The 27354-nt window shown below is 34.8% G+C and overlaps 1 protein-coding gene across 3 annotated transcripts in view; it reads left to right on the top strand.

Moving 5' to 3' along the window:
- Positions 1-27354, top strand: part of LOC150084856 (muscle-specific protein 300 kDa-like) — a 1257473-nt gene that overhangs the window by 760991 nt on the left and 469128 nt on the right. For 2 of the 3 annotated variants that reach the window (XM_090376651.1, XM_090376650.1), the window contains 2 exons: positions 13663-17778; positions 18756-22964. In XM_090376651.1, the coding sequence (XP_090232777.1) occupies positions 13663-17778; positions 18756-22964 (8325 nt within the window). The remainder of the gene's footprint in view (positions 1-13662; positions 17779-18755; positions 22965-27354) is intronic. The other variant, XM_090376652.1, reaches the window with a different exon arrangement.

Raw genomic sequence — 27354 nt, 5'->3', positions numbered from 1 at the left:
ATGTTTCATTGTAACATTTTTTGTATATTAATGAATATTGTATATTTGTAAATATTTTAAATATTTGTATAGTTTGTAAATATTTTAGTGCTGCTCTTTCGGATGCAACAATATTTCTCATGCATTATGGAACCCGAAGCAAAAGGCCTTTTCCTAAGTTACCTATGTAAATGCAGGTAAATAATTACATAGTGATATTTATTCGATCTTGAGAATGCCGTGCATTACAAATGCACAGTAAATAATTGCATAGCTCATTTCCTGATTAGATATCTATCATACTGACATAGTGTTTTTTTGTCTGGCGGCACTGGGGTTCTCTCCGAACTCCGCGTTTTTACTCTGTGTAGAATACAATACTCAGCATAAGGCCAGAGTGTGTGTTAGTGTGTTTTGTGAAGTATTAATGTGGGTTGTGTTGTTCCTCTGGCCACTTAGTTTTGGGGCTTGTGGAGAGCCACTAATAGCCCCAGTTTCTACCACCGCCCTGGAGAGGCAGGCCAGGACACATTAGGAGAGAAGAAAGCTCTGGTGGGACGAATCCTGGGGTTGCCATTTCACCTACTTCAGTGGTTTTCTACGAACTAAAATGATGCTTGGCACTAACTTGTTCGATTAGTGAATTTTCCATAGTCTGAGGCTTTATATGCTAAAACCTTTTTAGTATAAACATTTTGATATAATGGAAGTGACATATTGCAATTGTTTTCATCGATATCCATAATTAGCATTAGTATATATATATATATATATATTAGCATTAGTAGAGGCATATGATGCAAGAAAGCAAGCTTATGCAGCATCAGTCAAAAAAAAAAAAATGCTCCCATTTCACCCCTCCATTCGTTTCAAATACCTGTCCAGCTCAGCCTTAAATTTATTTAGGCTATCAACTTCCACAACAAAGGATGGAAGTTTGTTCCGCCAACCAACCACCCGCTGGCTAAAGGCAAACTTCCGCACATCTATCCTACATCTGTCTTTCCTCAATTTGAATTACGCCGTCTCAAATGATTATTCTAGCAAGAGGAAGATTTCCATCAGCATTGAGCATGCTCAAACCATTCAAGGCTTTATACACCTCAATCAGATCACCTGCGAGGTGATCTGATTGAGGTGTATAAAGCTTAATATATATATTTAATTATATTAGATATATATATTTAAATATACAAAATTTAATATGTATATTAAATTTTGCAAATTACACTGTAATTTGCAAATTTAAACCTTTCTTCGTAAGAGCAACCCTTTGTTCCATTCCCTAATCTTGTTGCCCTTCTCTGTACTCATTCTAACAGCTCTACATCCTTCTTAAAATGAGGCCTCCAGACCTGTATGCAGTACTCAAGGTGTGGCCTGACCATTTCCTTATATAAGGGGATAATCACCTCCTTATCCATGCTAGAAAAATTCCCATATATCATTGACACAACACTATGAGCTACTCTTGCAGACCATCTGCACTGCTCAGAAAACTTCATATCTGCCTGCACAATTACCCCCAGGTCCTTTTCATTCTCTACCACTGTCAGTGCAGTACCACGGAGTTGATACGTCACTCTGGGGTTGCTGCTTCCCATATGTAGTACTTTACATTTGTCAATGTTAAACTTCATTTGTCACCTAACAGCCCATCTGCTCAACTTTTCTAGATCCTGTTGCAGCAGCGTACTGTCATTAGTGTTCTTAACAACCCTGCCAACCTTCGTATCGGCTGCAAACTTGGACATTAAGCTTGATATACCATCATCAATATCATTTATAAATACAGAAAACAACAATGAACCCAATACTGAACCCTGAGGGACACCACTAATAATATTAGTCCACGATGAGCTGTATCCATTGATTACCACTCTCTGTCTTCTCCCACTCAACCATCCCTTTATCCATAGCAGCAATTTGCCTCTAGTGCCACACTGCTCCAATTTGTGCAGCAGTCTTCCCTGTGCAACAGTATCAAAAGCTTTTCTAAGATCCAAATATATGATATCAAAGTTATTCCCTGCATCTAGTTCCTTTGTGACCACATAATAGTATCCAACCAAATTGGTCAGGCAAGACTTTCCCTTAACAAAACCATGCCGTATCTGAGCTATAACTGAAGTCTTGTCTAGATGATCCTGCAGTGCTTCTTTAACCAGTGCCTCCATTAATTTTCCTGGAACAGAAGTTAAAGTAACAGGTCTATAATTACTTGCCCTTTGATCCTCCTTTGTGAATTGGGGTCATATTTGCACATCTCCAGTCCATGAGTACCTCCCCTGAGTCCAAAGAAGCTCTCATAATTATGGCTACGATGGAATTTTACGAAATACAATTGAAGTAAATTGAACCATAAAGCCATTATCCAGCATAATTTTGGTTTTTTATAAATGAGTTGTTTGATCAAATTTAAAGGGAAAAAAAAAAAAAAAAAAAGTAAAGTGCAGCCATTATCAACCCACTGCAGGGTGGAAGCCTCCTCAACAATTCATGCTGAAGGAAATGGACCATTATCTGCCACGCTGGTCCAGTGCGGGTCGGCAGATCGACCGTATTCAGCAGTCAGGGGCTTGAACCCCGGTCTACTCAAAGAGCGTGTGCTACTGCACTCCCGCTCCTGCCCACTCAGCTACGGAGGCCGAGGTATATTAAGCTGAATTTAAAGGAAGGATTCCCTAACTTGAATTGTGTAGCCATCCTGACACGTTTTGGCTCCATTGGAGATCTCTCAGAGAATGGTCAAAATGAGTTCATAATCATCTTTGCATTTCTTCATTTGAAATTTGAAGAATGGCAAATTGTTGATTTAATGATTGTCTTTTATCAAGTTTTATATACAATAGAGATCACCAATTCTTTTCTTATTATACTAGTGTAAGTATTTATAGTTTCTGCTCTGTTTGCTGGGATCATCCATCCCATCTCATGGTTTCATTCTTTGTTTCTGAACCCAAACTCTTTGCTTCACAGTAGTGTTTCTCAAAAATAATTTGCTGTTACATTCCTTCATAAATAGCAGTAATACAAAACTGTCGAAATATTTAGAGCAGGGAAGATAACAAAAGCTTGTAATTTTCTTCCCAGCCATTTATGTTAATTGTCCTGAAATAATAACTAGCAAAGCTGGAACTAATATCTTTAGAGGTATTTTTATTTTACAGAATAATGCCATTTTCAAAACCCCAATAATGGTATTAAAACTTTCAAGAGTATTTGCAAAGTCATTTTAAGCTTTAGAGTGACTTGATAAAAATTATTAATTACACTAGCCAACACGATTTTTACCTCCAAGAACTTAAATTCTGTTTTTAACCAATTTTTATGCGTAGATTTCAAAAATCACCATGATGGTTTCACATCATGTCACAGTTATTAAATATAGAGGGAGTTACGTTTTACCAAAATATGCCAATTTCGCATAATCTAGCCAGTAATGTGACATACTGATTTATTTTAACAAATTTATATCTATACCAATTTCGCATAATCTAACCAGTATGAATCAGTATTACATACTGATTTATTTTAACAGATATAAGCTAATTCTCTTAATTTTAACAGTTGATTCTGGCCTTGATTTTCTTGTGATAAACATAATCAGACTTCTACCTATGGTTCTTAGGTTCAAATGCTAATGCAACAATTTACAATTTGAAGAGAGCACACTTAGCGTTTTTGGTGAGGATTTTTGTAGGCTGTGCCAAGTATTAGCTAATCATGACATGATCTATACTCCAAACATAAACAGTCCCTTGAGAGTAGGAGGGTGCGGCCCACAACCCTTGCAGTAGCAGTAAAATAATTTCCGGCTCTACCTACTGATTTGCAAATATATTTCCTTTCAGTGTTTTCACATGAGTAGAACTAGTAAGTTTCTAAGTCTGTATACTGTGTAGTGATAAAAATTGAATTTGTGTTGTTTTTATATTGTAGTGTTCAAAACTGAATTTAAGTTTTCAGAAATTCTTTAGTGCTACAACAAATAAGCAGACACATAGGAAGTGTATCAATCATCCAGACAATTTTTGTTATGTTTTTGGATGGTTTATCCCAAAAACTCAAAGGAAAAATATCTATGGCATTACAAAACTTACGTATTCTTTTTATTTTGGATGTAAAATTGGTAATCAAGACCAACCTTGGGTGCCTCACAAGTGTTGTATTATCTGTACGACAAACCTTCGGAAGTAGTTACATGGCAAACGCAGAGCGTCACCTTTTGCAGTCCCTATGGTTTGGCGAGAGCCATCTAACCATTAATGATTGCTACTTCTGTATGCCAAATATATCTGGTATGTCTAGGGTTGCCAGATTTCTGTGACTGGATTAAAGGACATGCCAGATTTCTATGACTGGATTAAAGGACACTCAAAAATAATTAATGCTACCACTCTCCAACTCTCACTCCATCCCCTTTCACCCCAAAAAAAAGAAAATTGAATGATTTTTAGTTAATAATTAAACATTTTGTTTATATTTTTTAGATTTTTGGTTTAAAAATTATAGTTTTCATATTAACTATAAATATTTGCAAATTTTAGTTTAATTTAGAATTTAAAATATTTAATGGTAAACCATGGCTTTCTATGGGGAAGGATATGGATTGATATATAAGGATAAAGAACGATATGGATGATATTAAAAGCATGAATTGATCCAAATATTTTAATGCAAGTTTAGTGCATTAATTGACCTCAAGCTAAAGTAATTTTAGGTAGGTGAAAAAAAGCAAAAAAAAAAACAAAAACATACTGGTTTAATAGCTAGAAATCATTCACATTGAACATATTTTGTACTATTTCAAGCAACCTTAAGCTTAAGAACTTTGTCATCATTTTTAATTTCCTAAGAAAAATCTAAACAATTATCTTTAAAATTGAAGTAGATCATTAGTTTGCTTTTTATGAGTGAAACTGAACATTTATTTCGCCCATCTCTCCACTTCGAGTTCATTACACTAAAAATCCTTTCTGAATTTGCCCAAGTCCCCAGCACTGAAAAAACATACAAAACGACCTTGAAAATATTTGAAAGCTTAAAATCAGTACTTTTCAAAATTAAATGCCATTGACTCAAAGTACTCGAACAAGTTTTAAATTTTTCAGAAGTTGACACGGTTTCATAATTAAGAACTTTGTCATCATTTTTAATTTCCTAAGAAAAATCTAAACAATTATCTTTAAAATTGAAGTAGATCATTAGTTTGCTTTTTATGAGTGAAACTGAACATTTATTTCGCCCATGTCTCCACTTCGAGTTCATTACACTAAAAATCCTTTCTGAATTTGCCCAAGTCCCCAGCACTGAAAAAACATACAAAACGACCTTGAAAATATTTGAAAGCTTAAAATCAGTACTTTTCAAAATTAAATGCCATTGACTCAAAGTACTCGAACAAGTTTTAAATTTTTCAGAAGTTGACACGGTTTCATAATTTGTTTTCAGTACTGAAACCCATCAAATAAATCATTCATATCCAACTTTAGTTTTTATATTAATATTTTATACAAATATTCTGCTACTTCAACAAATCAGTCATAATTAGGACAACCATTTTTAAAGCTTAATTTACTGTTTCAAAAAAAGGAGTATTTTCATTAAAATTAAATTTCTTTCCTAAATATTTCAATGTAGCATTATAAAATGCTTTGAAATCATTTATTACTGTGCTTTTAACTACTAATTTCTAATTTCTGAAAATGCTGATGAACATGATGCTCAAAAAATTCTTGATGAAGACAATTCTTCAGTGAATATTTTTGATCATTCATTACATAAAAAATATCACACTCACACGTTTCATTCTTTTCATGCTCTTTTATTGCTTTGCAAATTATTTCGATCGCATACACTAAGAAAAGAAAATATAATTCCATAATTATAGGGACCTCTGTGAATTTTCATTAATTTGAGGATTTTATAAAGTTGTTTGGAATAGTGTTTTGGTTTGCTTACAAAATAAAGGCTCAAAGCCTTCCATGAAATCAAAATTTGTTCTATATGGTTGTAAAGAAAGCAATCTAGTTGGTACTTGCATTAAAATTTCCTTAAACTCTGTTTCAGCAAACTCATGAAATTCTTTAAGGTTATCCCTTCTTTTAGCTGAAACAGAAAAATTACCACATATTTTTCAAGACAATATTTTCTATATCAATATCTAAATTACTGAAAGCATATTTAGCTAAATTATGAATGGCAGTTTGCTTTAATTACATCTTCATTTAATTTCTTAATATTTTGTAATAAGGATTTATTACTTCCAAAATTACAATTTGCATTGTCTATGCTGAAACTAGATACCCTTTGCCAATCCAATCCTAAATTACTCATTGAATTTTTTAGGCACTCAAAGATTCCATCTGCACTTTCATCAGCATTTTCAAAAAAATCAACTAAATAATTTGTAGGACCATATTCTTTGTTGAATTACTGAATTGACGAAGGAAAAATTTTCATATTCTTTCTATTAGAAGCATCAATCTGTAAACAAAAAAATAGTGGTGGATCATGATGATGTTTTAAATCATCCAAAACAATGTGCAATGCTTTTTTACCTAAAACATTACAAACAATGGCAGCAGATTTAGTTCTTCCACATGATATTTTTGGTGCAATTTTTGAATCATTGTAAAGTTTAGAGTTCAATTTTGTCCTACAATCTAATGAGTTATAAGAATGGTGATACTTAATTGAATGATAAATAAAATATGAGTTATTTCAGCTGCAGTAACTAAATCCTCTTCTTTCGTATTCTTTTTCACAAGAAACCTATCAAGAAGATTTGAAGAATTTGCCAATTTTTGAGCTTGTGAGTCTTTATGCTGAGTAACTGCTAAGATGACCATATAACCAACTTTAAATACATTTCTTCATAGGAGACATCTCACCTCATGAGGATTATTTGACTAGCCATTTGTATACTTTCTCCCAATTTTTGTTATAAGAACAAAGCCTCTTCTTCTTTTTTGGGGGAAATTCCATATTTGATGGCTGAAAAATAAAACATATTTGTATATAACATGAAATATGTGGGTGCCTATAACCATATAAATGAAAAAAAAAATGTTTTTTTGTAAAGTTATAGGAAAAACAGTTTAAACAAAGCCATTGAACTCCATATTATAAAAAGTGATTTTTCCGATACCTATGATTTTATTAATTATCTACCAGTTGGCACGATTTTCATGAAAATTAGATCATGGTCACACAGGTGCAAGTTTTTCTGCTTTGCCAAAAAAATATAATTTCATCAAGAAGTATGAAGTCAAGTGCATGGTGTTCGTGAAACTACATATATGAGCCAGAGAGGCTAGAATAGGTTAAAATTATCTCTTTATGATTCATTTCTGAGTGGTGGATTTTGCATTTGAGGGGTTTTTAACATATCCCCTGTTAAAGCTTTGAAATAAAATTGTAATTTTTTGTTCGTTTGGGGGGCCCTGTGCACGTGGGGTCCGAAGCATATGCCTCCTACGCCTGTACGGAAATCCACCACTGCCATTACGAGGCACAGGCATTGAAAAATGAAAATAAAGGACAAGGATAGTTTGGGTAAAATAAAGGATTGTCCTTTGAAATAAAGGTCTGGCAACCCTAGGTATGTCTGAAAAAAGCAAACACGCTATAATATATCCAAATATACCTTCTGCAATTCGGCCCATTCCACACAGTGCCAATTTACCTGTACCAGGTCCCCCCCCCCCAAAAAAAAACTTGAAATAACAGTAGTGGGGAAGATGATAGTGATAAGTTCAAGTTGAGGATTCCCCGGAAGCCCCCACTTCATAAGATGTCTACTGTCAGTCAGCAAGTTCAGGTAGCGAGGTACATTTAATCAAACAAGATGAGTTGAATGATTTGGTTCGAGACTTAAATTTGTTGAAAGAACAAGCTGAACTGTCAGGTTATAGGTCACAGCAGTGGAATATACTCGCAGCAGAACAAAGATTTCAGTGTTTCGAAAAAGATATGAAAATTTTTTGAAATATTTTGCTATGGAGGACAGTATGTGTTTTTGCAATGACATTATTGGACTTCTGAAAGAACTAGGTGTCGAGCATGTCAGATGAATGGCATTTATTCATAGATGCCATTCAAAATTAAGTTTAAAAGCAGTTTTGCTTCATAATGGCAATGAATTTCCATAAGTTCCTGTGTTTCATTCAGTTGGACTTAAAGAAAGTCATGAAAGCATGTCCAAGGTTCTACACGCTATAAAATACCAGGATTATAATTGGAACATATGCAATATTCTTAAGGTTATTGGTTGGGGGGGCTCACAAAATTTGTTGTTTTTTGTGTTTGCAGGACAGCCATGCGACAGAAGAACATTACGCTGTGCAACATTGGGACAAGCAGGATGAGTTCATACCGGGACAGTGTAATGTAGTAGTAGTAGTAGTAGTGGCACATGATGCAAGAAAGCAAGTGTATGAGCTTATGCAGCATCAGCCAAAAAAAAAAAAAAAATCACACCATTCCCTCCAAATGCCTGTCCAGTTCCTCCTTAAATTTATTTAACCTATCAACTTCCACAATGACAGATGGAAGTTTGTTCCAGCAATTAACCACCCGCTGGCTAAAGGCAAATTTCCGTACATCTATTCTACATCTGTCCTTTCTTAATTTGAACTTATGTCCCCGTAGGTTCGTAATCTGAACAAGTGGAAGGATCCCATCAGAATTCAGCGTGCTCAACCCATTCAAGGCCTTATAGACCTCAATCAGATCACCGCACAGGTGCCTAGTCTCCAGCCACTGTAATTTGCAGAACTTAAGCCTCTCTTGGTAAGAGGATCCCTTCATTCCCCTCACCAATCGTGTTGCTCTTCTCTGTACACGCTCAAGCAAATCTACATCCTTCCTAAAATGAGGCCTCCAGACCTGTACGCAGTACTCAAGGCGTGGCCTGACCATTGCCGTATACAGAGGGACAATCACCTCCTTTTCCCTGCTAGCAAAATTCCTATATATCATTGACAAAACCCCATGACCGGCCCTAGCAGCCTGTCTGCATTGCTCAGAAAACTTCATATCTGACTGCACAATTACTCCCAGGTCTTTTTCATTTTCTACCACCTTAAGTGTAGTACCACACAGTTGGTATGTTTCTCTGGGGTTACTTCTACCCATATGCAGTACTTTGCATTTGTTGCAAGGTTAAACTTCAGTTGCCACTTCTTAGCCCATCTGCCCAAATTATCTAGATCCTGTTGCAGTAGCACACTGCCATTACTGTCATTAACAACCCTGCCAACCTTTGTGTCATCTGCAAACTTCGACATTAAGCCTGATATACCTTCATCAATATCATTGATAAATACACAAAACAACAGTGGACCCAACACCGAACCCTGTGGGACTCCACTAATAACATTAGTCCACGAAGAGCAGCACCCATTGATTACCACCCTCTGTCTTCTCCCACTTAACCATCCTTTTATCCATTGTAGCAACTTACCCTTAATACCATTCTGCTCCAATTTGTACAGTAGTCTTCCATGCGCAACAGTGTCAAAAGCTTTCCTGAAATCCAAGTATATGATATCAAAATTATTTTTTGCATCCAGTTCCTTTGTGACCACATCATAATAACCAATCAAATTTGTCAGACACGACTTTCCCTTAACAAACCCATGCTGTGTCTGAATTATTGCTGCAGTCTTATCTAGATGATCCTGCAATGCATCTTTAACCAGTGACTCCATTATTTTACCCGGAACAGAAGTTAAACTAACTGGTCTGTAATTACTCGTGTCACCCTTCGATCCACCTTTGTGAATTGGGGATACATTTGCACATCTCCAGTCCGTGGGAACCTCCCCTGAGTCCAAGGATGCTCTCATAATTATGGCTAAGGGTTTGCTTAGTTGCTTTGCCGCCTCCTTTAAAATAACTGGATAGATCCCATCCACCCCAGGTGCCTTTCTTATGTTTAACTTCAACAATTTCTCCTCCACTTTGCTCTCAGTTATTACAAAATCATTAAGCACACTGCTACAATTTGATAACTTTCTTCCATTTTCAAACTGTAATAATTCCTCACGTGTGAATGTAGATGCAAAATACTCATTCAGTTTGTTTGCTATCTGAGCAGGATCATCAACAGTCGAACCATCGATGTCAAGTGGACCAATCATATTCATCCCCTTCCTTTTAGAGTTTATATAAGTAAAGAAATCCTTGCTGTTTTTCTTAGCATCTTTTGCCAAAGATTTCTCGTAATCCGCCTTTGCCTGCCGAACCTCCTTTGTGACCTGATTACAGACTAGCTTATATCTTCCACAGACTTCTGCGTCGCCTGATAATTTATATGCATCCCATGCATTTTTCTTCTCTGTCACGAGTCTCATTAGTTCATTTGATAACCATTTAGGCCTAAATCTTGAACAATATTTCTTAATCGGTATGAAAAGTCTAGTAGCTTCCACGATTAATTCCTTGAATGCTTCCCACTTAGAATTTACTGTTTGTAACATCGTCAGTTGATCCCACTGTACAGAATTTAAAAACTGTCTGAGACCACTGTACTCCCTTTTACGGAAGCAAAAACCCTTTCCTTTACCCCTGACGGTAGTTACCTCTTTGAGTAAATCCCACTTCAGCACACTGTGATCACTGCCACCTAGTAGTTCCTTTATCTGCAAATTCTTAATACACGAATGATCACTGCTGATAACCAGATCAAGAGTGTTACTTTCTCTGGTTGCCTCTTGAACATGCTGCTGCAGAAAACAGTCATCCAATAAATCCACAAAAGTCTGACTAGTGTGTGAGTGACCAACCCACAAGTTTCAGTCAATATCTGGGAAGTTAAAATCCCCCATTATAAGACATTCTGATTTACTGGCCCACTCTATTTCTCTGTACAATTGTTCATTGTACTCATTCAAGTCATTAGGCCTATAACACACTCCTACTCTTATTTTTGCTTTCACAGTACTTTTCTCCCACCAAACTGACTCAACAGAGCACTGTTCATCTATATTAACTGGGTGCACTTCCTTTGATTTTATGTTTTTCTTAATTAACAGCATAACACCTCCTCCCTTTCTGTCCTGTCTATCCTTTCTGTACACATTGTACTCCCCAAATTCCAGTTCTGCATTCCTTATATCTTTGTGACACCACGTCTCTGCTATCCCAACAATATCCGCCTTTGATGTCTTGACCAACACTTCAAATTCATCAAATTTATTTACTATACTTCTAGCATTGGTATACATGCAAGCATACATGCTCCTATGCCTATTCCTTGTTACCCTAACACATCCCATATACCTAACTATTCCATGATGACTGCCATCCGTCCCTGAAACCCCCAACACCCCTCGCTCCAGGTCGCTTCTTATTCTAATAGAAGTTGTGCAAGAATCACCTTCACCTCTGCCTGCGGTTACTGTTAAACTATTAGTCTTTGTATCCCCCCAAGCTAGCAGTTTTCCGACCCACCTAACACTACCTCGATAGCATCAGCAAATATTCTTGCACCCTTTCTATTTAAGTGTATCCCATCCCTGTAGAAGCAATCTCTCCTGTTAACAAGTACAGTCCAGGCTGAAAAAAATTCTACCCCTTGAGCCTTGCACAATCTTTCCAGGGCCGAATTGATCGACAAGGCTCTCATCATGTACTCCCTCCTATCGTGTCTGGGCAGAATTGCAGACACTTTCAAATTCAAACCTATTTCACGGCTTTTTTTCAACAGTGACCTGTACTTGTTGAGTAAAGTCGCTGGGATCCTGTAATGTTGGGGAATTACTACTGGTTCCTTGTGAGGGAGAGTAAGCACGAATACAAGAGAAAATCCCTTAGTGGCAAACATTTTTAAGAAAATTACAGGTATGCTGATTATATATTATTGAAATATAACTATTTTGCTATGATTTATGATATTTTTTCCAAACAAAAATTTGTATACTTGAGATGTGTGTTTCCTAATTTAACATATGCCAAACTTAAGGAAGGAATTTTCATAGGACCCCAAATGTAAAATATATTCCTTTAGTGCAATCAAACAAGGTTCTTCTTCCACCTGCACATCAAACTTGGATTGATGAAAAATTTCATGAAGGGAGTAGATAAGGACAATAACAGATTTGTATACTTGAGATGTGTGTTTCCTAATTTAACATATGCCAAACTTAAGGAAGGAATTTTCATAGGACCCCAAATGAAGAAACTCTTGAAAGACAATGTGTTTGAAACCCAGTTAAAGGAGGTTGAGGCAGCTTGGTGGTCATTCAAGGTGGTAGTGCATGGTTTTTTGGGTAATAGGAAAGAAGAAAACTATGAAACGTGGTGTCTAATTTACTCGAATGCTACAAAAACATGGGCTGTCGAATGTCATTGAAAATTCATTTTCTTCATTCCTATCTCGAATTTTTTCCCGAAAATCTGGGAGATGTGAGTGATGAACAAAGGGAGCAGTTTCATCAAGGTATATCCACGATGGAAAAGCGGTATCAAAGTCGCTGGGATCCTGTAATGTTGGGGAATTACTACTGGTTCCTTGTGAGGGAGAGTAAGCACGAATACAAGAGAATCCCTTAGTAGCAAACATTTTTAAGAAAATTACAGGTATGCTGATTATATATTATTGAAATATAACTATTTTGCTATGATTTATGATATTTTTTCCAAAGGTAAATGAGTTATAGAGAATGTATAATATGTTTTACACTTGTATTACAAACTTGAATTATATGTATATATCCCTTTATTTTAACATTAAACATTGGTATATCTTTTGATGTAGACATGATAGAGACTTTTTGTGGTGATTTTTGGAATCAGTGTGTTTATTTCCTCCAGAATCACATATTTTCATTGTGGAGGTATGAAAAAAAAAATTTTTTTTTGTTGGCTAGTGTTATTTTTTAAAATGCTTTTACAGAATATTTTTATTACTAGCAACTGTATCCAATAAGCAAAGAACAGTATTCTGTTTTACTGAAGTATTCTGTTGTACCCTGGCAAAAAATAGTATTCTGTTTTTTTCCAGGGCAATTTATGTTTAAATTGCATAAATTTCTCTGGCAAAGGATATTTTTAAAAATTATGAAAAGTATTTTTAAATATATCTTTGTGGAAACTTACAGCCTTCATTTTTTTGGCAGTACCCAAAGGGATGTCATTGGTACAGCAACGCTATGGGCTATTATTGTACTTATAACTGCTTAGCATAAAGATTAACTTCTTATTATAATGAATTTTTAAAATTATTTTGGGATTCTTTATATAGACAGCCCAGAAAAATTTTCAGCAGACATATGTAATATGAAAAATTGGTTATTTTGGATTAAAACATGTGATTCAAATAAAAAATAAATGTTTAACCTTTGTTTCAGTTTGAAATTAAGTTATTCATTTATTAAAATTTTCATTTAATGTTCATGTTCAGGATTTAATTTTTTATACGGTTAGATAATAGTTTATTTATTTATTTATTTTTTTATTGTATATCTCATATTTTAGCCATTTTTTTTATGTGATGGTTTTTTTTTTTTTTTTGTTCTATCTAATTCTTAGCTAATATGTTATTAGAATAACTGAAATACCAAATTTAATGATAGTATTAAAGTTTTATTTTATTATTAAAATTATGCTGTGTTGTTTATCAGTAGTTTATTTTGAATTATTGTTTATTTTGGTGTTTACTTCCTGTATAAACAGGCCCTGAAGGCACAGATCAAACTCTATAATCAGCAAATCTCAGTTGTTCAAGACAGGATTAAGAAGCTTAATCAAAGAAGAACTCCAGATCAAGATCCATACAAGATCCAGACATCTCCTTTACCATTAACTTCAGCCATTCCTCCTCCACAGAAAATATACATACCTCCAGATAGTCCTGATGCTTCTCAGTTACCATCAAAGACATTTATACTAAAAGAAAAAAAGGAAATTACTAAGATATTAGAAAGTAGGAAATCACCACCACCACCACCAAGTTCTCCAACTGTTCTTAAACCTACCTATGCAGCAGTAGCATCCGGGCGTGTAAGCCCAATGATATTTCATTCCAGAGAAGCAAGTCCACACTCAAGCGATGAGCTTAAAGATAGTCACATCTCTCATGCAGATAGTCAACATGTTACCATAATTCCTATTTCTAAAGAAAATGATACTACTTCTTCAGTACAAATAATTTCTGAATCGTCCACACCAGATCTTCCAATTTCATCCCAAGATAAAGGGGCAAGCACAGCAAAAACTATGTCTTATTCTCATCAAATCACATCTAAAGTAACCAAAACTCAAATAGTCAAACCAGCACCGTCTGAACCCATATCTTCAATATCAAAATCAGATATTTCTGATATTCATACCTCTGAAGTTTCCAAGCCAAAAAAGACAGATTTCCATAAGAAAAAGAAACAAAAAGAAAGTACAACCACGCATGTTTCTGAAGTAAAAGAATTAAAGACTCCCCCAGTATCGCCTCCTACCTCTGATGAAAGTTGTCGAACACTATCAGATACACCTTCTTGGTCCAGTAGTTTCTTAGGAAAACCAACTTATGCTGACATTCTTTCTGGAAGAGCAAGTCCTAGACCAGAAACTCCTCCTTTTAGGATTACAACCCCTGACTCTCAATCAATGTCAACATATCAGAAAGAAGTTATACATACTCCAGATAGCCTAAGTACTCTAGAGAAGCAAGAGTCTGCAAGCTTTTCACAATCTAGCTATTCTGTGGATACTTCAAAACCATCTCAAGATGAGTTTCATGCAGATGAAAAGGCAGAACTTCCAGTTGTTTCTCCACAAGACTCTGATACCCACATGGAAGAACATCTTGCTGGAAAATTTATCCGAGAAGCTTCTCCTATGTTTATGGAGTTAAGTGTTCGAACACCATCACCCTCACGTACTGTTGTTTTGTCATCACCAGTTCATACCTCATCTTATAGTGTAAAAGAATTTTCTGAATCAAGAGTGTCATCATCATCGCTAACAAAAATGGTTACAATAACAGGAAGTGAACAGCATGTTACTCAGACAGAGTCATCACACAGTCAAATTCAGACTAAAACATTGATCTCAGGAGAACCATTATCATCAGATAAACCAAAGTTAACATATGCTGAAGTTGCTCGAATGAGCAGTCCAGTTCCATTTTCTTCGCGTTCAGCTTCTGATATCCGAAGTAGAAGTCCTTCTCCTGGAATGAGTATGAAGAGTCATACCCAACCTCATTCTCAAAAGTCTTTTCCGTCTAGGGTTCAATCTGAAACATGCACACATGAAGAAACTGTAATACATCATCAAAAGTATGATCCTGAAACAAAAGCAATACCAGAGGAGGATCCTCTTGGTGCACAGCCGTCTTTTTTAGAGGTAACTTCTGATAATAGAACAAGGCCCAAATTAAAATCAAAAGAATGGTGGGAAATGGCAGAGGAAGAACATGATAAACCACCAGATTTAGAGGAGGATGAATCATCAGAAGAGAAAGGTAGTCAGTCTTTTTTAGAACAAAGTACTGATTCCGTTCAAAAAAACTTGATTAGGCCTCTGCCCAGTAAGGAGGAGGGTGTACAGGTACACCTACTGGGTGGAGGCAGTATTGAAGATCATCCTTCAGCATCTTGCAGTTCATACTCATTTGCACAAGATGTAGAAAATTTGTCATTGGTGACAGATTCTGATTCAGAAATAACTGAAAGTAATTCTAAGGGAGATACTTATAATGCCAGTGTTGTTAGATTTCTTTCACTAGATTCACAGTCATTGCAACAGAACTGTGCAAAAAGGAATGTGGTAAATGAATGTGCAACAATCCTTACAGACAGTATGCATCTTCAGAAGAATGTGCATAATTATATGGAAATGAATCAAAATGTTGCATTCCACAACACTTCCCTCTTACAGAATTCAGTAAGCAAGTCTGACAATCACATTGATCTAACGAAGGAAGTTCTTATTCCTGTTAGAAATGAGAGTGGTAGTCCTTGTAGAATAGCTTTGAAAAGTGAAGAAAGTACAAAAATAAAGCAAGATGTTCCAAAAAGGTCCAAAAAGAACAGACACAAACAAAGTGATTTGGTGTGTGGTGATGAATATTTACTGAATATTGCTTTTTCAGATTCTTCATCACTCAATGACTGCAAAATTATTACCCAAATATCAGATACTGTAAAATACTCAGATACAGATATTTCACAAATAAAACATACTGGGCTTCAAAATAATATGGAAGAAAGCATTTTAAATGTGCAAAGCTTGAGGAATTGTAATTCTCCTAATAATGCACATCTTTATGATGTCTGTATAACTCCTAATGATGAAAACAAAGTGGCAGTTGATGAGGTTTCAGATCATTGTTTAGCAAGTTCACTTGTATCAAGTGATAATGTAAGCATTCCAAATAAAAATGCTAAGCATAGAAAAAAGAAAAAGAAGCATAAAGATACTTTCTCAGACCTTTCCTGTTTTGTATCTCTGACAGACTTTAATTTTTTGAAAGATACTGGTCAGAACTGTACAGATACAAACCCAAATTGTCCAGCTGCTTCTTTTGAGGGTGTATTACATTCCTTTGTTCCAGCATCTGAAACTCAAAGTGATGTAACTATTGGTCAAACTGGATTTCATAGGAGTGATGATTTCTCAGCTTTAATTGGGCAGCATGATAGCAAAAAAGAAAAATTAGAATTATGTAAGGACTTGACAGATATCAATATACATCCAGAGACAGATATGTTTACTGATAATTCCCAGCCTTCATTTAGAACAACAACCTTAGTGTCACAGCCTTATAAAAATGCAAATATTAATCCATTACCGAAAAAGAAAAGGAAAAAAAGTAAATTGCTTCAGAATGACAATGAAACTGCATGTGCAATAATTGAAAAGGAAATACCTTCAAAATTCCCACAAGAATCTGTGGCAGAAAGTTATACAAATGACACATCAGATAATACTTTACATGGAGGTAAAACGAAAAGAAAGAAAAATAAATCAAAAAAGAAACAATTTGATTTTAATACTGAAGATTCTGAATTGAAATGTCCAAGTAATATAAAAGACCATTTTTCTGTCAGTTGCAAATCTAAATCTGAATTATCAACAAGAAAGACAAATCATGCAAAAAATATTTTTCCTATTAGTATTCCCACAATAACTACTTTCTCTTCCTCAGAAGAGACAATATACGAATTGCCTTTAATTCATACTTGTTCTGAAATATGTAGCATTTCGGTCTCTAAAGAACCTCCTCTGAAATTAGCTACCATTTTCCAGGTTAAATGTTTAGAAAACAATATAAGTAAAGTAAATAGTAATAATTGTAATTATTTTGAAACAGATTCAAATATTCTACCTGTTTCTGCTAATGAAATATCCTTAAATCAAAAATGTTTGCGTATGAAAGGATACTCATTTACAGACAAGAAAAAAGCTGTTGTTGCATCTGCATTTCCTAATAAAAAGGGAAATAATGATTTGCATTTTTTATCCAAACAAAGTGATGAAAATTATAACTCTAATATTCATCCTGTGATGAAAACTGTATCAGAACTGACAGATAGGCCATTACCTTATTGTCATGAGTCATCAAATGTGAATGACGTTCAGGCTCAAAATGAACATGATCCTTATTTTGAAAATTATTCAGGCAAATCAGAAATTATAGATGTGAAGCCCCCAAGAGAAAGAAAAGTTATAAAAGAAATTTTGAAACATAAAATTTCTAATAATTCTAAAAATATTCTTGATAATATAAACATAGAAGATAATATGATGAAAAGAAGCCTAGAGAAAGAAGATAAGGACTTTCATGTAAAGGTTGGCATTATTCAAATTTTGTCAGAAGCACCCTTTCTGAAGTGCTACTAAAACTAATTTTATTTAATACCCATTTCCCAAAAGACTGCTTTGATTACTATCATTTACCACTGCTAACATATCCTAAATTCCTTTAATTTATGTATTGCATTTATATATTTTTATATTAAGGAGCCACATAATATGTATGTAAGAGTCTTGAATTTCTTGCAATTTTGTCATGCTGTATAGGTGTTATAAGCCTGTGTTTGATATTTAAGTAATCATGTGCATGAATCAATATATTGCATATTATGACAAGTACTAACATATGAAGTGCATTATGCAGTATGAGCTATAATCTAAACTATTTTTTTTATTATTCTTTAGAAGTGTTCCATATGTTGATACAAAGTCCTTGTAGCTAGCATAGTGGTATGATTGTCAGACTTCAATATCACATGGAAAAGGTTTGGTTTAAATTCCTGTCAAGATGAGGGTAATTCACACTGTAGCCAAGTTGATCATCCTCTGGAAAGGGTTGCACAGTTATTTTTCTCCTGGGCGCTCTAGTTTTTCATTCCGCAAAACAAGTAAACTAAGGTACTAAATACTATAGGTTCTAATACCTCTCGTGTTTGGGGTTTTCATTAAAAAAAAAAAAGATAAAAGAAAACTAACCATAGAATATATGCAATTCATAAACACAGTATAATGATGCCTCATCACTGTTACCAGTAGGCATATACTAAAATTTGTCTTAACACAATTGCTGAAGAAAATCAACAAATGGAATACTAATTGAGAAGAATAAAGAGAAAAACGCAATATCTTTGCATGTTTTACTGTATTGTGGTATTAAAATCCACAAAATCTCATCCAAAGCAGTGATATATTTTGTTCTATGTATATTGCATGAATCAATTGGAAATTAAGACATTTTTATAGAAACTTTAATACTAAGAAATTTTAATCTGAATGTTATTTTTTTCTTGTAGGAAAATTATGTAACAAGCAGTGATTACAATTTAAATGAAGGAAAATGTATTTCTAGAACAACACAGGAAGAAATAAATGCCACATCTGCTCCTTTAGAAACACAGAAAAATATTGGTAGCAAAGATCAAGTTAGGCCACAAGAAATCGAGACTGCACAACAGAATGAATCAAAAGTTGAACAGATGAGTGAAGAAATTAGCCGCACATCTCACACAGTTACATCTCGTGTCATTCGTTCAGTGATTCGGACTGTTCGGAAAGAAATAATCGATGGTGAAGTTGTGGAAATAGTTGAAGAGCAACAAGAATGCCCACCTTCTGTTGATATCCAAGTGTCTTCCTCAAGAATGATGCAGAGAGCTCACCAGCATAAGACAGTTACTGGATATCAGGAATTCAGTGAGCATGCCGAATCTGCTGAAAAGCAGCATGCAGAAACAGATTATCATACTGTATCTAGTGCCGAAAAAGCTAGTCATTTTATTGGGCCTGAACGCCACATAAAATCAAATTATGAATGTGTTTCTGGTGCAAAAGAAAAATCAAAATTTGTGGAGGCACAACAGACTGCCTCAAGTTATCAGCTAAGTACAGGAACTAGTGAAGTTGTATCATTTTCTCAAGTTAAGCGTGAGGAAGCAAGTCCACAGATATGTACAGTTGATGAATCTGAAAGTCCTAGTGAAAATTTTTCAAAAATAATTTGTTCCCAAAGCCAAACAGTTGTTAATCTCAGTAAACCTATAGAAATGAATGAAACAGAAGAGAATAAAGATAATTTTCCATTACCAAAGATGAGTTTATTGGCATGTGATGAATTAGTTGATGATTTAAAAGATCAAAGAAGCACATTTTCTGAAGGTACACAAGAAAGTCCTGCAAAAGAAGAAAGTATTGTAATGCAAATATCTTATAAGAAAACTATTCACAGTTTAGCTGAAAACAAGGAAAAATTCCAAGATAATGAAATCAAAAAACCAGACTTAGAAGAAAAAGAGATCTCATCACCATCATCTATATCTCCCAGCATTTTGCCAGAAGTTTTGAACATAGATTCAAATTTGAACACACAGTCTTCAGGAATGAATTTGTCTAACATGGGTTTAAATATTACCCTCAACAACATAACAGATGATACTTCAATATATGGTATAGAGCCCTCTGGATATCAAAAATCAACCACAGAAAGGATACATCAAGATTCCTCTTTAGAGAAGGCAAAGTCAGGCATTTCTGTAACTGTAAATGAAATTTCAGAAGAAAAAAAAAGCACTAAGCATTCTACATCTTCAAAATTAGATGCTAAAGTTATTTCTAAGCCATTATGCGATATAGCCAGTATTATAGCAAGGGATGCTGAAAAAGTTATTCTTACAGCTGAGACCAATAGCTCAAACAGAGCAACAGAATTAAAAGAGTTAGCAGAAAGTAATGAAGGTGAAATTATAAATGAAACAAAAGGGGCTCCTTTTTCATTAAAAGTAATGGAAATATATCAGGAGGAAATAGTAGAAGACAGTAAAGTGCAAAGTATTCTTCCAGTACAGGAATTTAGCTTAGTCACAAGTAACATATCAGAAAATGCTCTACCTGATAAATATTGCAGTCCAAATTCTCCAAATAGTGTAATGGAGAGAGTTCAGTCATGTATGGAGGAAAGGGTAGGGATTCATTCACCACCAAAGTATGATACACAGATTATTTCTGAACCACTTTGTAATATATCTAGTATTATGATAAAAAACTTTGAGAAATCTAAAATTTTGCTTTCTGAAACTGAGAAAGATAATGTACATGCAATAGAAAATAAAAAAGATGAAATTTTAAACCTGCCAGAAGAAGAGGTACTTCTATTAAAAATGCATGAAACATCAGCTGTGCAAACAGTAGAGAATAATAAAATAAAGGACACTTGTCAAATAGAAACTGCAGAATTAGTATCAAATTTAAACATAGACTCTTTGAGCATAGTTGAACATGAATCACAGAGTAGTTTTCTGCTTCATGATAAGCTGAATTCAGAGCAGCAGGAATCTGATACAGCAGTTGAGAAAGAGACTTTATCTGAAAAGGAAAAATGCAACAAATACTCTTCAAATGAAATACTACCTGAGCAAAAAGACCTTTCCTCTTCGCCTATGAAATTTGACATTAATTTTAATTCTGAACCATTATGGGATATTGCTGGTATGTTATCTGTTGCAGATACTGAAAATAGGTGCAGAACATCAGTGATAGAACCAGAAAACAGAATAGAAGAAATACTGTCCAAAACCAAAGATGAAATATTTTTTCCAATAGATAGAAATGAAACTGTAGACATTTCATTGGATATACAAATAAATAAAATGGGAAGTGACTTGGTTATTCCTGATAATACAGAAGTGCCATTACAACAGACGGTAAATAAGTTAGACATATCAGAAAATTTGTCTTTCAAAGATACAAGCAGTTCCAGTATATCTGAGCAAATTTTTAAAAATGAGCAGGTGAATAGACCATCAGTGATAGAACAAAATAAAATAGAAGCAATACAGGTCAAAACAAAGGATGAGATATTTTTTCCATTAGCTACAAATGAAACTGTTGACTCTTCATCGTATATCCAAATAAATAAAATTGAAAGTGACTTGGGTATTCCTGACAATACAGAAGTGCCATTACAACAGTCACTAAATAACTTAGACATATCAAAAAATTTGTCTTACAAAGATATGAGCAGTTCCAGTATATCTGAACAATGTTTTCAAAATGAGCAGGTGAAACAGGACAAACTAATTCTTAATAGTCAACCTACTTTTTTTATAAGCGATGATGAGAATATTAACAGTATTATGGAACAAGAACCAGCAGTGCAAATATCTTCAGGAGAAATAAAAAACCTTGGACTAAATAAGGTGCAAATTGGAACTGAAATCTTGAGTGATCCTTTGGCATTGGCTGTAGACCTCATAGGAAATGATTCAGAAAAAGATCAATGTCCATCACCAGATTTACCTATCCATCAGAAAACTGAGATGGAAGTGAAGGGATTGAAAGTATTGTTATCTACTCAAAATACCAATTCTAGACAAGAAATGACACAGGAGGAGTTATCTAAAGAATTAAAAGAAAAACCTATAAATGAATTGTTAGGTACAGTTTCTGATGAAAATATAGGAATTAAAGATACAATTGTAAAGTTTGAAGATAAGAATAGCAGTGAAAATCAAACTGTAGCTCTTACAAATGTATTAGCTGATAATAAACTGAAAGAGAAATCTGTAGAAGAATTGTTAATTTCAACTGCTGGTAAAAGTGGAGAAGTTAAAATTGACACTGTTGCAGTTCTCACAAATAATAATATAAATAAGGAAAATCAGACTATGACTGTTGGAAAAGCATTAGAAGATGATACATTGCAGCAAGAATGTTTTTCTGAATCAGTGCCAAATCCAGAAACATTAACAGTAGCAATGGAAGAAATAGAAGAAAAAAATGTTCCTTGCAAAGAAAAATCACCAGTATATTTAGAAAAGGAAGAATATGAAGAGATAATACCAGTTATTGAAAGAGAGGAGTGGTCTGAAATGCTAATGGTAGAGAGAAAGGATGAGCAACAAAATAATGAATCCAGGCAGTTTGGCATTGATATCAGTGATAAAAAGCACACAGTAATAGTCTCTAAATCTTCTGATGACAGTGGAGACCAAAAATTATCATTTATAAAGGAAGTTGAAGAGAAAGGGCTAAATTCCTACAGTGCATTAAAAACTGAAGAAACATGGCACCAAAAAAATATTGACCCCATTCCACACAGTGACCAAAGAGAACTTTCATTAACATGTTGCCTTGAAACTCTGGCTCAGAATAAAACAGAAGAAACTGAATCTGATACTGTGAGTGTAAGCAATAAAGTGTTCCTTGAAGATTTTGAAAGAAAGCATTTAACTCTTTCAAAGGAAATTATGATAGGTTATAATAAAACACAAAGAGTTCAAGAAGAATTAATTGCTTTGAATAGTAATCAGTCTGAAGAACATCAACCAGTTAGTGAAAAAAGCCTATTTACTGGTAATACAGAAACAGACCAAGGGAAAGCCATTGAATATCAGCACATAAATATAGTTAATGAGCTGAAATTAGAATATCAACAGTTGGAACAAAAAGTACATTTGGTATTAAGTGAACCTGCTGATAACATTCAACAGTTACTTCAAGATGTACAGGTAAATTAACATTTTAATTTTATTTTAATATAAATTGTTTAATATAAATTTAAAATTAAAATAATTTTAATATAAATTCAGTGATCGTTGAATGCTTAAAAATTATTTGATGAAAAAAATCATATATTTCCAAACCAGTCTGACATAAACAATAACTTTAGCTTCAGTATTTATTAGAACTATTGCTCTGCCTGTTTTACTGTATTTCTTATAACACATTTTCTCACATAAAATACTACCATCAATAAAATCATCAGTCAACTTACTATATCAGATGACAGTGGCTACAATAGGTTACAGTTATTGTCATGGCTTTTTTTTTTTTTTATCCTCATATATACTGTATTCAGTTTTTCTGGATTTTTTCTGATGCCTTTTTATAATGAATACAATTCATGCAATTGAAGCTTCCTCAACCCATGAGTCATTGTTGTCACAAAATAAAAATTATCTGAACAAATATGGTTTTTGTAGCATTTGTTCATGGTCTAGGTGACAAAACAAAACATAACACAATCAAAACAAATGCTATGTTGGATAACAGCAGTTGAAATTCAATAGTTGTTTCTCCACCTAGTGAGGCTTATCAGATGCATATAGACATTTAATAAAATGGCAGAAAAGACATTGTCTTGGACTGTAAATATCTAACTAGCCAAAAGAAAACAGGTATTTTGCTGTGAGAAAAATAGCTGGAAAGAATTAATTAATAACTATAAGATACAGTAGGATATAGGACTTACCAATAGAAATGAGGAGAGGATTCTATACAGAACAATATTTCTTTCTGTATAGATCCTCCTAACTTCTTCAGTCAGGAGTGGTGCTATTGGATCCAAAATAGGACAGAAAGAAGGTACTGTATACAGTAATGCAAAATTGATACACCAGAGCAAGGCTATAGACTGTGAAACATGGTTCTTGACAGGTTAAAATAAAATTTGTATTGATCATATTGAGTTTAGCAGTAGTTGCTATGTTTGTAAAGTCAGTACATGGGAGTATGTCAGACATCATATTCCCATCACTGAAGAAGATAGAGGAAGTTCCATTAGAAATATATAGGGATCTGTCAGCCATATTAGTATTAAAAAAACAGGTAGCCACCTACCTGTTTATTCACTTCCTACTTTGTTTCACAAATATATGTGGTCTCAGTTCTAATCTTAATGATTTCCATTTCCACTTACACTCCTGCCAAACCCCATGTACTTTTTCTGACAGAATCTCAGTTATCAGTTAATTCAACCACTGCTCATCTCAGTTACCCAAATTATTCACTGTATGATTCCTTTCACTTCAAAGGTGGTACTTGTGCATATGTCTATTCTGGACATATGCACAAGTACCCTGTCAGAGACTTGATAATTTGGAATTTCCTCTTTTTGATCTTCTCTGGCTTAAAATCTCTTTACCTTATTGTGTCAAATTCATCTGTTGTCTCTACCGTTCTCCCGACTCCACTAATCATTTGGAACTCTGTGACTTCCTCTCTTTGCAACTTGACTTTCTCCAGTCCAACTTTCCTAACAGTAAGGTAATTTTCCTTGGTGATTTTAATGTTCACAACTCCAGCTGGCTTCCTTTTCCTAGTCACACAGACCCAGCTGGTCAAGAGGCTTTTCAGGCTTTTGCAATTACTAATGACCTCGCACAGATTGTTCATTTACCTACAAGAATACTGGACAATCCTAACCATACAGCCAACACACTTGATCTTTTTCTCATAAACAACCCTTCTAAGTACACAGTTGAAGTGAGTGGTCCTTTAGGCACCTCAGATCACAACTTGGTTATTGTCTCTTCTCCAATGGAGCCTTTATCTCATGGATATTCCCAACCTCATATTGTTTGGCATTACAAGAATGCAAAATGGGATGACCTGCGAGATTTCTTTTCCTTGGTCGGATTACTATTTCAAAACTTCTGATGTCAACGATTGCTCAGATCGTGTCAGTGAAATTACTCTTACAGGAATGGAATCCTTTATTCCATGCTCCAATTTAACATGTCGTCCTTTATCTAAACCTTGATTTTCCAATAAATGTGCTAAGGCTGTTCAAGAGAACAATGTTGCATATCGCAATTGGTTTGATTCCAACTCTTCAGTTTCATTTTCTGCCTACACCAAAGCTTGCAACAATTGTAAAGCAATTATTAATCAGTCCAAACTAGATTTTGAACAGGCTAAGAGTTCTAGTCCCTTGCCAAAGCTATTGGCCGCAACTTTAGCCCATCTCTACTCCCACCTCTGTCAAAACCAGATGGTTCTATTGTTACTTCAGCCAAGGATAAAGCTGACCTGCTAGCATCCCATTTTTCTTCCAACTCATGTATTAATGATTTTGGTAAAACATCTCCCACCAATCTAGCACACTCCATTCAATGCCTCCTGTGGTCTTCCGTCAAAGGGATGTCAGAAGGATTTTGATGAATCTTGATGCTAAGAAAGCTCCAGGTCCTGATGGTATTTCTCCACTTGTTCTCAAAACCTGTGCTCCTGAACTTACTCCTGTTCTTTGCCACCTTTTTTCACTTTCTTATTCCAAAGGTGTTTTTCCTTCTGCTTGGAAATTTGTTCATATCCGGCCAGTTCCTAAAAAGGGTGACAAATCCCTCCCTTCCAATTATCTTCCCATTGCAATTACTTTTACGCTTTCTAAAGTAATAGAGAAATCCATTAACCGCCAACTCTTAAACTACCTATAAACCTTCCGTCTGATCAACGATCGCCAGTATGGATTCCGTCAGTGTCGATCCACTGGTGATATTCTGGCTTATGTTACCCATTTATGAACAAATTCAGTGGAAAAGTTTGGTGAAACTCAAGCAGTTGCTCTTGACATCTGAAAAGATTTTGATTGTGTTTGGCATAAAAGTCTTCTAAACAAGCTTCCATCTTATTGTTTTCCAACTGTTTTTTGTAATTGGTTATCCATTTTTCTCTGACTGCTCACTGAGAATGATGGTAAATGGCTCTCTATCTTCCAACTTCTCCACTAATGCTGGTGTTCCCCAGGGTTCAGTTCTTTCCCCCCACTCTTTTCCTCTTGTGTATTAATGACCTTCTTCGATTGACTGGAAATCGTATCCAAAATTTTGCTGATGATAGCACATTGCATTCCACTTTCCACTTTGAGAAACGTCGCCCTGCTCAATCAGCTTGAACTTCTTGAATATCCACTACCAATTCCTTAAATGCCGATCTCCAGGTAATTCTCCAGTGGGGCAAAGACACCTTAGTTGATTTCAATCCTTCTAAAACTGAGTCCTGTTTTATATCTCGAAAAAAAGGATTCTTCTACTCCTACACTTATGACACTCTGATTTCTAGGCAAGATGATATATCTCTTTTGGGGATTACCCTGACTTGTAATCTCTCTTGGCACAAGTTCATTACAAATATTGCTTTCTCTGCATCTAAAAAACTTGGTTTTCTCTTTTGCTCTCGGCATTACTTTTCTTCCAAACAGCTGATCACTCTGTACAAATCGCAAATCTGCCCTACCATGGAATATTGTTGCCACATGGGCCGGTGCCCCCAAAACCTCTCTCAGGCTTCTAGATTCCATTCAGAAGAGGGTAATCAGGTTAATTAATGATTCATCTCTGAGTCTCTCCACTATCTGTCTCATAGATGTACTGTGTCTGCTGCATGCCTTTTCTACAGATACTTCCATGGGCACTGTTCTTCTGAATTGGCTTCTATAATTCCCACTCTCTCTTTCAAAACAGTTCGAACACGTGCCGCCAATATCCATTTACTGTCCAACTTCAAACTTACAGAACCAACTTTTCATCTTCATTGTTTATTCATTCAACTACCGTTTTCTGAAATAACCTTCCTTCTTACGTATTTCCTGAAATTACAGTCTACAGAAGTTCAAGTCGAATGTCAACAAATATCTTCTTTCGTCTTCTCAACCTCCAAACCATGCACGGTACTAAGTACTATAGGTTCTAATATCTCTCGTGTTTGGGGTTTTCATAAAAAAAAAAAAAAAAAAAACTTACTATGATTTCTGCCATTCAGTCTTATTGTTCATTATATTTACTAAAGAAATCAGTGATGAGTAAACAGAAGCCTATCATAGGCTTCTGTTTATTCATCACATATTGGATATTCACAACATAGGTTGCCAACCGGGCTAGCCAGGTGGGTAAAGTGCCTGCCTGGCAACCTAAAGGTCGTGGGTTCGAATCCCGGGCTTGGATGGATCAGAGTAAAATGCAAAAACTTTGGGAAGTGCATTATGGCCACAGAAGCCGATGCCCCAACAACTAACAAAAAAAAAAAAAAAAACACAGGTTAGTCTACCTAAATTTTCTTATTTCTTCTTGGGGACCATATGTCAGCTTACCAAGAAGAGTATCAGTATTAATAGTGGTA

This window comes from Mastigoproctus giganteus, chromosome 6 (genome assembly GCF_048544385.1).
Source record: "Mastigoproctus giganteus isolate SK-2022 chromosome 6, ASM4854438v1, whole genome shotgun sequence".
Lineage (NCBI taxonomy): Eukaryota > Metazoa > Arthropoda > Arachnida > Uropygi > Thelyphonidae > Mastigoproctus > Mastigoproctus giganteus.
This window is presented reverse-complemented; position numbering and strand designations above follow the sequence as displayed.